Below are 16,938 nucleotides of genomic sequence, written 5' to 3' on the forward strand. Positions count from 1 at the left end.
TTTAATTTCTTCTTTGATCTCATAGGTAACCCAATCAATATTTAATAACATGCTATTCAGCTTCCAAGTGTTTGAGTATTTTGGATTGTTTTTATTGTAGTTTATTTCTAATATTATGCCATTGTGGTCTGAAAAGATGCTTGGTATGATTTTAGTCTTCTTGAATTTGGGGAGACTTTGCTTGTGACCCAGTATGTGGTCTGTTTTTGAAAATGTCCCATGTGCACTTGAGAAGAACGTATATTCCGCAGCTTTGGGGTGAAATGTTCTGAAGATGTCAATTAAGTCCATCTGATCTAGTGAGTCATTTAGGATTGTTGTTTCTTTGCTGATTTTTTGTCTAGAGGATTTATCCAGTGATGTCAGTGGTGTATTAAAATCCCCTAGTATGATTGTATTTTTGTTGATCTCTCTCTTGATATTTTCCAGGAGATTTTTTATGTATTTGGGTGCTCCTGCATTGGGTGCATATATGTCTATCAGGGTTATATTCTCTTGTTGTATCGATCCCTTTAATATTATGAAGTGGCCTTCCTTATCTCTTGTTATGGTCTTCCCTTTGAGGTCTATTTTGTCAGATATAAGTATTGCTACCCCAGCTTTTTTTTTCATTTCCATTTGCCTGAAAGATAATTTTCCATCCCTTCACTTTCAGTCTGTGTGAGTTTCTTGTTCTGAGGTGGGTCTCTTGTAGACAGCATATATATGGGTCATGTTTTTTTATCCATTCAGCCACTCGATGTCTTTTTTTTAAAAAATATATTTTATTGATTTTTTACAGAGAGGAAGGGAGAAGGATAGAGAGCTAGAAACATCGATGAGAGAGAAACATCGATCAGCTGCCTCCTGCACACCTCCCACTGGGGATGTGCCCACAACCAAGGTACATGCCCTTCACCGGAATCGAACCCGGGACCCTTCAGTCCGCAGGCCGACGCTCTATCCACTGAGCCAAACCGGTTTCGGCTACTCGATGTCTTTTGATTGGAGCATTTAGTCCGTTTACATTTAAAGTTATTATTGAAAGGTACTTGTTTGTAGCCATTTTTATTTTTTGAGGCTGTGTTCCTTCTTACCTTTTTGTTTTTTCTTTTTACAGCATTCCCTTTAGCATTTCTTGCATTGCTGTCTTGGTAGTGATAAACTCCCTTAGCCTTTTTTTGTCTGCGAAACTCCTGATTTCTTCTTCAATTTTGATTGATAGTCTTGCTGGATAGAGTATTCTTGGATTGAGTCCCTTGCTTTGCATCACTGTATATCTCTTTCCATTCCCTTCTAGCTTGATGTGTTTCTGTTGAGAAATCATTTGATTATCTGATAGGGGATCCTTTGTAGGTAACTTTCTGTCTCTCTCTTGCAGCCTTTAAGATTATCTCTTTGTCAATAACATTTGCCATTGTAATTATGGCATGTCTTGGTGTGGGTCTTTTGGGATTCATCTTGCTTGGTACTCTCTGTACTTGAGTAACTTTTTTCTTCCCCGTATCAGGGAAGTTTTCTGTCATTATTTCTTCAAATAAATTTTCTAATCCTTGCTGCTCTTCTTGTCCTTCTGGCAGCCCTATTATACGTATGTTATTTCATTTTGCATTGTCCCAAAGCTCCCTTAGGCCCTCATCCTGCTTTTTAATATTTTTCTCTAGTTGCTTTTCAGATTGGGCTTGTTTCCATACCTGATCTTCTAACTCACTAATTTGGTCCTCTGCTGCTTCTAGTCTACTGTTGAAGCCTTCTATGGTGTTTTTGATTGTAGCTATATTATTTTTCATTTCTTCCTGATTTTTGCTTAGGTTGTTGATTTTTTTTGGCCATCCGGTGTATGAACTGTATGACCATTACTCTGAATTCTTTTTCTGTCATGTTGCATGCTTCCATTTCACTTATTTCCTTTCTTGGCGATTCCTCCTTTTCTTTCCTCTGGGGATTGCTTCGTTGTCTCCCCATTCTGACTATCACCAGAAGGTTCAAATGTTGAGTTGCGGGGGCCTGGGCCATGTGCAGTGGGAGTTTTGCACCCCCCAAGTGTCACTGAAGAGCTCTGACACCAAGACGTGCGGTTGCTGTGGGTTGGTGGGAGCCACACTCGCCCTGGGACAGAGTCACAGGTGCTTAGTGTGGCCTCGTGTGTGCATCTAGAATCAGGGACTTAGTGTGGCCTGCGCCACAGAGGACCCACTGGCGTGTGCCAAAAATCAAAGTCCCCTATTGCGTGTCAGGAGTCAGGCTCCCTGTGTCCATGCCGAGAATTGAGTATCAGAGTCTCTGTTGCTTGGTGCTACCTCGCACTGAGAATCAGGGTCCCTGTGTGCACATGCGCCAAGAATTGGATTCACTGGCTCTTAGTCTGAATGTACTGGGAATCGGGTACCAGGTGCACACAATGAGAAACAGAGTCTAGTCACTGGTACTCATTGTTGCCTCTTGTGTGGAGATTCAGGGTCCCCGATCTGCTTGGGAGACCAGGTTGCTCATTCGCACTGTGTTGGCAGGAGGTCCACTTCTGCCCTGCAGTAAACAGCCTTCTGTGTGCGCTTGTCCTGAATCAAAGTCAGGTGGCACTGCCACTTAGTGTGGGTGTGAGGTCTGGTCATGCAGGTGTGCACAGTGGAAAACAAACTCCCTGTGTCCATGTACCCAGGCTCAAATTCAGCGCTGCCTCCCTTTGTGGGCACAGGGTCTGGTTGTGGGGAACAAACTCCCTGAGTCCGCACATCCAGGTTCAAATTCAGCGCAGCCTCTCTGCTAAGGTGCAGGGTCTGGTCATGGGAAACAAACTCCCTGGGTTTTCACCCCCAGGCTCAAATTCAGTGCTGTCTCCCTGTGTGGGTGCAGGATCTGGTTGCAGAAAACAATTTCCCCAAGGTCATGTGCCTATGCTCAAATTCAGGACTGCCTCCCTACCTGGGCGTGGAGACTAGTCAGGGGAAAGAAATTCCCAGAGTTCACAAGTCCGGGCTCAAGTTCAGCTCTGTCTCCCTGCCCTGAATGGGCGCGGGATCTGGTCGCAGAAAACTACCTCCTTAAGGATGAGCAGCTATGCTAAAATTCAGTTCAGTCTCCCTGCCTGGGCGCAGAGACGAGTTGCGGGAAACAAATTTCCAAAGTTCGCAAGTCCGGGCTCAAGTTCAGCGCTGTCTCCCTGCCCTGCGTGGGCGCGGGATCTGGTTATGGAAAATTGCCTCCCTAAGGATGAGCAGCTAGGCTCAGATTCAGCTCAGTCTCCCTGCCTGGGCGCGGAGACGAGTTGGGGGAAACAAATTCCCAGAGTTCACAAGTCCAGGCTCAAGTTCAGCACTGTCTCCCTTCCCTGCCTGGGCATGGAGATGAGTCGCGGGAAACAAATTCCCAGAGTTCGCAAGTACGGGCTCAAGTTCAGCACTGTCTCCCTGCCCTGCCTGGATGCGGGATCTGGTCACAGAAAACTACCTCTGTAGGGATGAGCAGCTAGGCTCAAATTTAGCTCAGTCTCCCTGCCTGGGCACAGAGACGAGTCGTGGGAAACAAACTTCCTGTGTCTGGCACCAAGGCTCAAAGTCAGGCAGAGTCGCCACTGCTTTGTGTGTGCAGAAAGCCTTATTGTGCTGCTGGGGTCTGGTAGTTTCTGTGTCGCTGCCGCAGGGGCAACGGGGGAGGGGGATCGGGCTTTGTGACTCACAGAAATCTGCAGCTGTGGTGCCTGGAGTCCTGGTGTACCTGGGTCTGCAGTAGTGATCGCAGGTCTTTTACCAATGTGGCTGTAGGGTCCTGGTTTGCTTCTGAGACCAGACTGGGTGTTGGCGAGGCTAGGATTCTAGTCTCAAGCTGTTCTGTTCTTCAAGATGGCGTGGTCTCTGTGCCGCCGGTGTCCTCCCGGAGTGTTTGCGGTGGCAGCGGGGTTTTGCTGTCTAAGACTGCCCAGATTGGCAGCCCCCTGGAAGAACTGCAGGGTCTAACTGTCCCTATTTCACTCACACACACACCCACACACGTCCACACACACCTTTATCGCTCCCTCACTCTCTCACACACTCTCCCTCCCTACCTTCCTGCTGGTTGCCATCTTTTGCCCTCTTTTGCTGTATTCTTGCTTCTTTGCCAAACTGATTTTATTTTTGTTTGCATTTGGTATTCTTTGTCAGTGTTTTCTCAGTATGTTCTGCGGAATACTATTCTATGTAAGATGACCATGTAGAAGAGGTTTCATGGTCATATTTTCTGTTAATTCCTACATATTGTATTCCTCTTCCGGAAATACCCTGTAAGTAGTAGCATACCTAAGTCTCTGAGTAGTCCTGCAGTAAAGAAATAGCTTTTACTTTGTTTAACCCAGTGCATCCCAAACTCATTTGAGCATGAAGCCAATATTTCCTTCCTCAGAATATCAGTGAATATAATCAGAGTACATTTGGGGAAATTATGTCGTAGGCAGAGTTGAAATTAAAGTAAGTTATTAGTTTATTTGTTCTTTGGTGTGACTCATTCCTCAGGTATGAGAAACATTTCAAATTATATTTTTAAACATGTTTACTGTGTTTATCTTACAATGTTATAACAAGTAAAAATAGTTTTACTTCAACATAGTTAAAAACTGGAAGAGTTTGAATAGGTGTAATTGTTAAATTAAAAAATTAACTTTTAAAATTTTGTCCTGTTACTGGCAAAAACACACTAGAAAATAGTAACTTTGTTGTAGCCATTTTGTTAAAGTTACTTAACTATTAAAGAACATAGGAAAGGAACCTCTATAAAAATAGAACAGAAAATATGACTTTTTTATTAGTAAACTTAATTTTTTTAGAAAAGTTTTAAGTTTGCAGAAAAATTGAGCAGTAATTATAGAGAGTTCCTATATACCCCCTCTATTCCCCTATTAACATCTTGCATTATGTTGTTACTAGAGGCCTGGTGCATGGATTTATGCACCAGTGGGGTCACTTGGCCTGGCCTGCACCCTCTCACAATGCAGGACCCCTTGGGGGATGTTGGACTGCCAGTTTCGGCCCTGTCCCCGCAGGCCAGGCCGAGGGACCCCTGGTATGCATGTAAGATCTTTGGTTAATCTCTGTCAGCCCTCTTCTCTCTCCCCTTCCCTCTGAGATTCATCAGTATGTTCCATGTTTCCATGCCTGTGTGTTGAGCGTTTGCACCCTGGTGGTCAGTGTGCATCATAGCTATCGGTCGAATGGTCGAACGTTCGCTTAGGCTTTTATATACTAGTATATATATATGTAGATATTTGTTACAATTGATATACTAATAATGATACATTATTATTAACTGAAGTCTATAGTTTTCATTAGTGTTTGCTCTTTTTTAGATTGATTTTAGAGAGAGAGGAGAAGAGGGAGGGGGAGGGGGAAGAGAGAGAGAGAGAAATAGAGAGAGAGAGAAACATTGATTTGTTGTTCCACTTATTTATGCATTCACTGAGTGATTCTTGTATGTGTGCTGACCGGGGATCAAACCCGAGGGCTAGAATTTGCTCTTTTTATTGCGTATTCTATGGATTTTGACACATACTTAATGCCATGTATCCTCCATTACAATATCACACTAAATAGTTTCACTGTCCTAAAAGTTCCCTGTTTCACCTATTCATCCCTCCCTCCTTGCTTCGTGAAACCCGGGCGACTGCTGATCTTTTTAAAAAATATATATTTTTATTGATTTCAGGGAGGAAGGGAGAGGGAGAGAGAGATAAAAACATCAATGATGAGAGAGAATCATTGATCAGCTACCTCCTGCACTCCCCCTACTGGGATGGAGCCTGCAAGCTGGGCATGTGCCCCGACCAAGAATCGAACCCAGGACCCTTCAGTCCAAAGGCCAATGCTCTATCCACTTGTCCAAACCAGCTAAGGCTACTGATCTTTTCACTGTCCCTACAGTTTTGCCTTTTCCAGAACATTATATAGTTGGAGTTATGTAGGTAGCCTTTCAGACTTGCTGCTTTCATTTAGAAATATGCATTTAACGTCCCTTCATGTCTTTTCATGGCTTGATAGCTCATTTCTTTTTATTGCTCATATTCCATTGTATAGATGTACCACATTTTGTTTATCCATTCATCTATTGAAGGACATCTTGGTTGCTTCCAAATTTTGGCAATTATGAATAGAGCTATACATATTTGTGTGTAGATTTTTGTATGGGAAAAGTTTTTTAACATAGTCTTTATTTTGTTCTAAAGATAAATACTTTTAACTCAGACTATGAGTAAATTGAGTCATTTTTTTTAAATTTAATAAATCTTTATTGTTCAGATTATTACAATTGTTTCTCCTTTTCCCCCCCACAGCTCCCCTCTACCTGGTTCCCACCTCACCTTCTGCGCTTACCCCACCCCCCACTGTCCTCATCTGTAGGTGTATGATTTTTGTCCAGTCTCTTCCCGCACCCCCTGCACCCCTTACCCCCTGAGAATTATCAATCCACTCCCATTCTATGCCCCTGATTCTATTATATTTACCAGTTTATTCTGTTCATCAGATTTTTTATTCACTTGATTTTTAGATTCACTTGTTGATAGACATGTATTTGTTGTTCATAATTTTTATCTTTACCTTTTTCTTCTTCTTCCTCTTCTTAAAGAATACCTTTCAGCATTTCATATAATACTGGTTTGGTGGTGATGAACTCCTTTAGCTTTTTCTTATCTGTGAAGCTCTTTATCTGACCTTCCATTCTGAATGATAGCTTTGCTGGGCAGAGTAATCTTGGTTGTAGGTTCTTGCTATTCATCACTTTGAATATTTCTTGCCACTCCCTTCTGGCCTGCATAGTTTCTTTCTTTCTTTTTTTTTTTTTTAAATAAATCTTTATTGTTCAGATTATTACAGGTGTTCCTTTTTCCCCCTAGCTCCCCTCCACCTGATTCCCCACCCCACCCCATGCCCTTACCCCCCGCCACTGTCTTCCTCCATAGGTGTAAGCTTTTTGTCCAGTCTCTTCCCGCACCCCTCACACCCCCCCCCCCCCCGAGAATTGTCAGTCCACTCCCTTTCTATGTCCCTGATTCTATTATATTCACCAGTCCATACTGTTCTTCAGATTTTTTATTCACTTGATTTTTAGATTCACTTGTTGGTAGGTATGTATTTGATGTCATTTTGTTGTTCATAATTTTTATCTTTACCTTTTTCTTCTTCTTCCTCTTCTTAAAGAACAGCCTTCAGCATTTCATGTAATCCTGGTTTGGTGGTGATGAACCCCTTTAGCTTTTTCTTGTCTGTGAAGCTCTTTATCTGACCTTCAACTCTGAATGATAGCTTTGCTGGGTAGAGTAATCTTGGTTGTAGGTTCTTGCTGTTCATCACTTTGAATATTTCTTGCCACTTCCTTCTGGCCTGCATAGTTTCTGCCGAGAAATCAGCTGACAGTCGTATGGGTACTTCCTTGCAGGTAACTAACTGTTTTTCTCCTGCTGCTTTTAAGATTCTCTCTTTGTCTTTTGCTCTTGGCATTTTAATTATGATGTGTCTTGGTGTGGTCCTCTTTGGATTCCTTTTGTTTGGGGTTCTGTGCACTTCCTGGACTTGTAAGTCTATTTCTTTCACCAGGTTGGGGAAGTTTTCTGTCATTATTTCTTCAAATAGGTTTTCAGTATCTTGCTCTCTCTCTTCTTCTGGCACCCCCATAATTCTGATGTTGGTACGCTTGAAGTTGTCCCAGAGGCTTCTTACACTATCTTCAACTTTTTGGATTCTTTTTTCTTTTTTTTTGCTTTTCCGGTTGAGTATTTTTTGCTTCTTTGTATTTCAGATCTTTGACTTGATTCTTGCATTCCTCTAGTCTGCTGTTGGGTCTCTGTATAATATTTCTTATTTCAGTCAGTGTATGTTTAATTTCTAGTTGGTCTTTTTTCACATCCTCGAGGGTCTTGTTAAATTTATCGGCCTTTTCTAGGAAATTCTTGAAAAACCTTATAACCGTGGTTTTGAACTCTATATCCAGTCGTTTGTTTTCCTCCATTTCTTTCATTTGTGATCTGTTTCTTTGTCTCTGCATTTTCGCTGCTTCCCTGAGTTGGTAGGGTGGCTTTGTGTGCTAGGTGTCCTATATGGCCCAGTGGGTCGGCCTCCCAGTTACCTGAGGTGAACACTCTTGGTGCACCCCTTTGTGGACTGTGTGTACAGCCTTGTTGTAGTTAAGTCTTGATTGTTGTTGGTGTCACTGGGTGGAATTGACCTCCAGGCCAATTGGCTTTGAGGACCCGCCGTGTCTATAATGGAAGAACTGCTGTGCTGGAGACACGCTTATGGTGCAGGACTTGTTTAGAACTTTGTTTAGGGCTTTGGTGCTCACTGAGTCTGCCTCTTGAATGTGTCACTTATGAATGTGAGTAGTTGAAATCTGGTGTCGTCTCACACTGACCACTAGGTACACTAGCTTCTGGATCTCCAATGTTGTGCAGGTCAGCTACTGTCTGAGGCCACCCAGCAGGAGCTACAGCGAGAACTACAGTTTTTTTCTCTTTGCTTTGGGTTTGGAGGTTTTGGAGCTGTCTGACCAGAGCTGCAGTTTGTTAGGTTAAGCTGTGATCAGGCAGGCCATTCATATGCTAAAGCTGCTGCTTGGAGCTTGGGTAGGTTTGTAGATTGTGTGGGGCGGGGTCTCAGGGAGTCACTAGGCTAGGTGTGGCGTTTTCAAGTCCCCACATCCTGCGCCCCAGTGCAGTAAACAATGATTGCTGGGCGCACCTCTGCAATCAAGCCACCCTCACTTTCTGACCCGATGGCAGACAGTCCAGCTTCTCCCCGTAGGAGTTTGGGTCCCCAGCGTCTCCCCAGAAACTGGAGTTCGGAGTAATCGGGAGCTTGTCTCCCTTTAGGTTGAAAAAAGCAGTGCACCCAGTCGCCCGCCGCCAGCCTGATTCGCGTGCCTCCGTACCTCAGCTTTTCAGCGCTTGTGCACGTCTCAATGCTCTTTTCTCTTTCCTTTTAGTTGTAGAACTTCCACTCAGCCAGCTTTCCCGTGGTTCTGGGTAATAGACGTTTTGTCTTTTATTTTTTATTATTATTTTTTTTATATATATATTTTATTGATTTTTTACAGAGAGGAAGAGAGAGGGATAGAGAGTTAGAAACATCGATGAGAGAGAGACATCGATCAGCTGCCTCCTGCACGCCCCCTACTGGGGATGTGCCCTCAACCCAGGTACATGCTCTTGACCGGAATCGAACCCGGGACCCTTCAGTCCGCAGGCCGACGCTCTATCCACTGAGCCAAACCGGTTAGGACCGTTTTGTCTTTTAGTTGTAGTTTTGAAATTGTTGTGCGAGGCAGCAGTTTAGGTGTTTACCTATGCCGCCATCTTTGTTTCTCCAAATTGAGTCATTTTTAGTTGAATTGATCAGTTTAATAAAATCCTCAAATTATTTTATCTCTATGAGAATGTTTTACATTTATAGACAGACCATTTTGACTGAAATTTATTGTTGAGTCTTTGCATAACAGGGGTTGCTAATTTGCTGCTATTCATGTAAAAAATGGGTCCTTAATTTAAAAAATCGCCATTAGCCCTGGCTGGTGTGACTGAATTGGTTGAGCGTTGTACTGTGCACCAAAAGGTTGCCGGTTCGATTCTTGGTCAGGGCATATGCCAGGGTTGCGGGTTAGTTCCCCTGTCAGAGTGAGTGTGGTAGGCAACCCATCAGTGTTTCTCTCTCTCTCAAAATCAATAAAAACACATTAAAAATCACTATTAAATGCTAGATTGGAGTAATAACATTGTAATTACTGAAATTCATAAGGACTCTTATTAATTATCCTGGTGTTCTAAATATGACAGTAAATTAGATAAAATTGCAAAAATGGTTTTTAGATTTTTGATTTTTCATTTCTTCAGTGCATGAATTTATTCTTTAAATTCTTTGGCCTCACAGTTGTTAACTCAGGGAATAATTAAAGGTTCACCTCTTCATCCATATTTATCCTCTTCTCTTGATGTTTTCTCCTTAATCTGCCTCTTGGGAGTAGGGATTACACAGGGTGGGGCAAAGTAGGTTTATAGTTGTTCATATGGAAAATAACATAATAATCTTTGTATATAAAAGCCTAAGTGACTGCCCTAACCGGTTTGGCTCAGTGGATGGAGTGTCGGCCTGCGGACTTAAAGGTCCCAGGTTCGATTCCGGTCAAGGGCATGTACCTTGGTTGCGGGCACATCCCCAGTGGGGAGTGTGCAGGAGGCAGCTGATCGATGTTTCTCTCTCATCGATGTTTCTAACTCTATCCCTCTCCCTTCCTCTCTGTAAAAATCAATAAAAAAAAAAAAAAAAAAAAAAAGCCTAAGTGACTGGCTGATTGTCCGACCATTCGACTGTCCGACTGGTAGCTATGATGTGCACTGACCACCAGGGGGCAGACGCTCAACGCAGGAGCTGCCGACCTGCGGTGACTTGGCAGCAGCGGTTCTCGGGTGATGCGCCCGGAACCAGAGAGGAGGGAGCCCGATTCCGGGGTGTGTCACCCAAGATTCGCCCTTTCGCAATCTGGGACCCCTTGGGGGATGTTGGAGAGCCAGTTTCGGCCTGATCCCCGCAGGCCAGGCTGAGGGATCCCACTGGTGCATGAATCTGTGCACCAGGCCTCTACTTAATAAATAATAATACAAAAATAAACTGTTTCACATACTCACAATTATAAACTTACTTTTGCCTCACTCTGTATTGACATTTTCTATGTAAGTACTTCCATGTACCTTGGAAATGTTTTTATATATGAAGCATTGGTTTAATTTAAATTCAGTAATAATTGTGCAGAAGGATCCAGGCTTTCATCCTGAAGTTTTCTCCTTGTTGTGTATTTTAGGGTCATTTCCTTTTGTGGTTTGAAAACTGCTGACTGGTTAGGCAGTAGATACACTAGTGACGAGTGGGGATTAGTCTATGCCCTGTTTTCCAGCTATATTCCCAACTTTTTGCTATATTCCCAACTAAGGTTTTCCCCCTTCTATATTCTTTTTATCTTTTGCCTGATTCCTTTATTTTCTCATTATCTAGGACTGCAGAAATCTCTCATGTCTGACAGATGTTGAATAAGTTCAAATCTAGTGATTAAATTTATATATTATGTATGAATGCATAATCATACCAGATATTTTAATTGTTTATACATGTTGAATGACAACTTTTCAGTGTTAATAACTACTTACTAGTGTGGAAACTGAGGCTCAAAGGAATTATAGCATTTGTTCAAGATCATATCAGTAAAGAAGTTGAAGTGAGATTTAGCATAGCTTAGTCTTCTTATTTTAAATCCCTGCTTATAATATAAATTTTTAAAAGACCAGTATCCCAAATTCTTGGGGAAAAATACTTGCATAATTATAAAATAAAATGCATGTCTTGCCTGGCCCGAGTGGACCTGGGTTTCAAGTTTGATCCTCAGTTGGAGAGCATGTGGAAGGCACCCAAGTGATGTTTCTCTCTCTCCCTCTCTCCCTCTCTCTCTCTCTCTCTCTCTCTCTCTCTCTCTCTCTCTCTCTCTCTCTCTCTCTTTCTCTCTCTCTCTCTCCCCCAGCGTGTCCTCAGGTGAAGATTAAAAAAAAAAAAAAGCATGTCTTGTAAAAGCTATGTCCTTCTTTCCTAGTCCTGCTTTTGTACCTCTGGCATAAATTTATCTTCTTAGTACTCACATTATTAGAATGTGTATGTTGGCTTCTTTGGTAAATGTATTTATATTATCTTTCAATAAAAATAGAAGTAAATAGTCAAAAATAAATGCTGTTGAATTACAGTTAAGATTCCCTTACAGACTCCATGATTTTATTTTATTTTTTATTTTTTAAATATATTTTATTGATTTTTTACAGAGAGGAAAGGAGAGGGATAGAGAGCTAGAAACATCGATGAGAGAGAGAAACATCGATCAGCTGCCTCCTGCACATCTCCCACTGGGGATGTGCCCGCAACCAAGGTACATGCCCTTGACCGGAATCGAACCTGGGACCCTTCAGTCCGCAGGCCGACGCTCTATCCACTGAGCCAAACCGGTTTCGGCCATGATTTTATTTTAATTAACTAATTAATTAAAATATTTTTATTAACTTCAGAGAGGAAGGGAGAGGGAGAGAGAAATAGAAATAACAATGGCGAGAGAGAATCATTGATTGGCTTCCTCCTGCACACCCCACACTGGAAATCAAGCCCGCAACTTGGGCATGTTCCCTGACTGGGAAGCAAACCAGGGACCTCTTGGTTCATGGGTCAACGCTCAACCACTGAGCTACACCAGCTGGGCCAGACTCCATGATTTTAAAACTTGGCATGAAACGCAGATAAGGGAAAGCATTTTCTCCTAGGCTTTTGAGGCCTGTAAAAAGGAGTAGCAATATAATTACTTTCAAGTTTTAAAATACTGGTTTAGTGCTTGACCTTTTAAGAAAACTTCATTTTAATATAGCTTTTATCATCAGTTAACGTTTATTAAATAATCTATCTGTTCATGGAGTCCACCTTACACAGTTCTGTACCTTTTGTGTCTTTATACTCTGGGCATAAGATACAGAATTTAACCAAGGAAGCCATTTTCTATACAATAAATACTTTAAAGGATTACCTGAATGACTTTGGTATGAAAACAGAGACAATAAGAATATTAAGGAGGTGTTTTTTGTTTGTTTTGTTATTGTATTTGCAGAAGATGTACATTTGGTAACAAAGGCTTTGTGTATGCTGGAAAATGTTTGCTTTAGTTTATTCCACTTTTTAAAAAACATTTGCTTTTGTTTACTATGATTTCTATAGTAGTGACATAGTTCAAATTCTTGTTTGCCAAGGAGGAAAGGTGTTTTTTTAATTACAAAATTTAAAAACTTCTAGCCAAAAGGAAAATTACTTTTTTATATCCTGGTTGTAAAAAATTTCTCAGTAGAATACATAATGGAAAGAAAGGAGGGCTAGGAAAGGAATGACTAGGAAAGCAATGACTATGTTAAATGATTTTTTGTTAATGGAAATGGCTGAAGTTATTTAATGTTGCTTAACTTATTCCAATACTTATTTTTTATCTGTATTTATAGTGGAAAATACAGAATTTTTACAGCAAGCGGCATTAGAAGAATATGGTCCAGAGCTTCATGTGGCCTTGAGGAGTCGAAGGGATGAATTACACTATTTAAGGAAACTTACTGAACTACTTTTTCCTTATGTTTTGCCTCCTAAAGCAACAGACTGCAGGTATAAATAGACTGGAAAATGTCAGCAGTATTTGCAACCATGCCATATGAATATTGCTATTCTTAATCATAGTAGGAGTACACTGAAACTTGAGGTTAGTTTATGACATGAATACTTTATTTAAAAATATAATTGATCAGGTCTTTTATTTAAAATGTCAGATAATACATTTCTAATGACTTCAGAGAGAGGAAGAGAGAGATAGAAACATGAATGATGAGAGAGGATCACTTATTGGCTGCCTCCTCCACACCCCCTCACTGGGGATGGAGCCCGCAACTTGGGCATGTGCTCTGACTGGGAATCAAACCTGTGATCTTTTAGTGCATGGGACAATGCTCAACCAACTGAGCCACACCAACAAGGTCCTTTGCCCATTTTTTAATTTGTTATTTTTGGTGTTGAGTTTTATAAGTTCTTCATTACATTTAGGATATGAACCCCTTATCAGATGTATCTTTAGGGAATATGTTCTCTAATCAGTGGGTTGTCTTTTCATTTTGTTGATCGTTTCTTTTGCTGTGCAAAAACTTTTAAAAAAATATATTTTTATTGATTTCAGAGAGGAAGGAAGGGAGAGAGAGATAGAAACATCAATGATGAGAGAGAATCGTTGATTGGCTGCCTCCTGCACACCCTCCACTGGGAATCGAGCCCACAACTCGGGCATGTGCCCTTGACCAGAATCGAACCTGAGAACCTTTAGTTTACAGGCTGATGCTCTATCCACTGAGCAAACCAGCCAGGGCTGCACAAAAACTTTTTAGTTTGATGTAGTCCCATTTATTTTTTCTTTTGTTTTCCTTGCCCGAGGCGATATATCAGAACAAAAAATTGCTATGAGAAATGTCTGAGATTGATGTTTCTTTTTAAAGACATGTACATTATGACTCACTAGGAGCAATAATTTGAACAAACTGTACAGACAAATTTGGGTTTTAAGGTGTCCACCTGGGAAGAATAGTTAGATGTCATTTGATACATCCTCCCTTGATCTGGTATGAGAATATTTAGATTATTCCATAAATTACCTCATTAATCTTACCCTGATAATCCTTAGAGCAGAAACCATGGCTTATTTTTTCAGATGTACTTTAATATATTTTATTGATTTTTTTACAGAGAGGAGGGGAGAGGGATAGTTAGAAACATCGGTGAGAGAGAAACATCGATCAGCTGCCTCCTGCACGCCCCCTACTAGGGATGTGCCCACAACCAAGATACATGCCCCTGATCAGAATCGAACCTGGGACCCTTCAGTCCGCAGGCCAATGCCCTGTCCACTGAGCCAAACTGGTTAGGGTTCCAGATGTATTTTATTTTAAATGTTACTTTATTTTATTTAAAATTCCCATTTTAATAAATTCAAAAATTTATGTAAACATTTTAATTAAAATGTTTTTATTTTATATTAATTTATAATATTACTCTAAGTGTTATAATTACAAAATAATATTTCAAGGCAGAAAATGTTTCTAATGCTTATCCAAGTCCTTCCTGCTAAGGAAATGCTTTTTTCCCTTAAATCAGTGGTCGGCAAACTGCGGCTTGCGAGCCAGGTGCGGCTTGCGAGCCGCAGTTTGCCGCTCTGTTGACTAATGAGTTTGCCGACCACTGACCTAGTCTCTTGATTCCAATAATTACAGGCTGTTGTTCCTTGTGATTAAGCCCCTTAAATAGTATTCTCTTTTCACCAATTAAGGACTCCACTGTCGCCTGTAAACCAGTAGCATAAGCATCACCTGGGAGCCTGTTAGAAATGCAGAATCTTGGGACACACCCCAGACCTGCTGAATCCTAGTTCGCATTTTAGCACGATTCCCACATAAGAACTGATGTAAATCACTAACTGTGTACACCATTGTTTCTTTTTCTAGATCCTTGACCTTACTTTTAAGAGAGATCCTTTCAGGTTCTGTGTTTCTTCCTTCTTTGGATTTCCTAGCTGATCCAGTAAGTCTTAACATTTTTTTCTTTAATTGCATTTAAAATTTATCATCTTAAATGTTTTTATATATGCAGTGGTGGTAGTAAGTACATAATGTTGAGCAACCATCACTACTACCCATTTCCACAACTTTTTTCATCTTCTAAAACAAACTCTACACCCATTAAACAATAATTCTTCATTCCTCCCTCCCTCTAGCCCAGCCTTGGGCAAACTACGGCCCTCGGGCTGGATCTGGCTGTTCTATCCGGTTCTCTTGCTCTCCCTCCGCTCCTTTACTTTGAATTTATATTAGTTCACACAAACACTCCATCCATGCTTTTGTTCCGGCCCTCCGGTCCAGTTAAGAACCCATTGTGGCCCTCGAGTCAAAAAGTTTGCCCACCCCTGCCTAGCCCCTGGCGACCTATGTGACTTCCTGTCTCTGAATTTGACTACTCCATATACCTCATATGAGTGGAAGCATGCAGTAATTGTGTTGTTGTTTTTTTTGTGTGTGATTGGCTTATTTCACTTAATAATGTCCTCAGAGTTCATCCATGTTGTAGCATATATAGAAATTTCCTTCCTTTTCAAGGCTGAGTAATAGTCCATTGTAGGAAAATAAAACATTTTGCTTACTCATCCATCCCTTGTTATACACTTGAGTTGCTTTTGCTTTTGATCTAGTAAGATTTTGAAGAAACAGGAATATTTTATAAACATTTTAAATGCCAAAGTCAGAATAACTTTTCTTTGTCCATTTTCACAAAAGGTGAGATCATGCATTGCAGATTTTTTTAAAAGTCCCTCTGTATTACATGAGTACACACACACTGTGCTATTGCTTCATTTGTTTCTTAATTTTCTAGAAACTTTTGTAATATGATAAAAGCTATAAGTATTCTAGACAGAATTAGTAATGGAATTGTTCTGATCTGTGTTTATGATTTTTTATTAGGATACTGTGAATCATTTGCTTATCATCTTCATAGTTGACAGTCCAGTGAGTATTTAACATCTTAGCAAACACTTCACATCACATGAATTTTGATTCATATCTGTCAAATCAATTTTAATGAATGAATTCTTTTTCTTCAAAGCCTGAAAAAGCAACTGAACCACCTTCCCCTTTGGTTCCATTCTTGCAAAAATTTGCAGAACCTAGAAATAAAAAGCCATCTGTAAGTATTTTCAACAATAACTTATATTACTTTGTATACAATTTTACTACGTATTTACATAGCCTTAATTGACTCTTCCTCCCATATTGTATCTAGGTGCTGAAATTAGAATTGAAGCAAATCAGAGAGCAGCAAGATCTCTTATTTCGTTTTATGAACTTTCTGAAACAAGAAGGAGCAGTACACGTCTTGCAAATTTGTCTGACTGTGGGTGAGGCTTACCTGTGTACTTTACTAAAGTCATTTTTAAGGTTTTTAATATTGAGATCAGATAAGTTGTTATAGTTGTCATCTATCATGGTACCAAGTTTTATTTACTAGATATTCTAAGAGCTGTCTTTCAACTGTCCACTCTTTCTAGATTGGGACATAATCTATAACTGACTTAAACCAACTCATATTAACAGAAAAAAACTACTAAAGATTAAGTGTAATGAAAATAATATACTCAATCATTAGCCTATATGAATAGCCCTGTTATAGTTTTCGTTAAGGATTATTTTGATTAAATAATCAAATTAAAAAATGCTTTATTTTTATTTTAAGCTCTATAACATCTTGCATTATTGGATTTACAAGACATTGTATGGACTATAAAAGGATTATCTTTTTTTATTTTTTTTTTATTTTTTATTTTTTAAATATATTTTATTGATTTTTTACAGAG

At 40.4% G+C, this 16,938-nt stretch overlaps 1 protein-coding gene across 4 annotated transcripts in view; it reads left to right on the forward strand.

Annotated features, from left to right (window-relative positions):
* SNX14 (sorting nexin 14) overlaps window positions 1-16,938 on the forward strand; it is an 81,340-nt gene that overhangs the window by 28,865 nt on the left and 35,537 nt on the right. For all 4 annotated transcript variants that reach the window (XM_080663227.1, XM_080663228.1, XM_080663225.1 and 1 more), the window contains exons 8-12: window positions 13,004-13,160; window positions 15,038-15,113; window positions 16,049-16,093; window positions 16,191-16,271; window positions 16,368-16,482. In XM_080663227.1, the coding sequence (XP_080519353.1) occupies window positions 13,004-13,160; window positions 15,038-15,113; window positions 16,049-16,093; window positions 16,191-16,271; window positions 16,368-16,482 (474 nt within the window). The remainder of the gene's footprint in view (window positions 1-13,003; window positions 13,161-15,037; window positions 15,114-16,048; window positions 16,094-16,190; window positions 16,272-16,367; window positions 16,483-16,938) is intronic.

This window comes from Plecotus auritus (genome assembly GCF_963455305.1).
Source record: "Plecotus auritus genome assembly, chromosome: 4".
NCBI lineage: Eukaryota > Metazoa > Chordata > Mammalia > Chiroptera > Vespertilionidae > Plecotus > Plecotus auritus.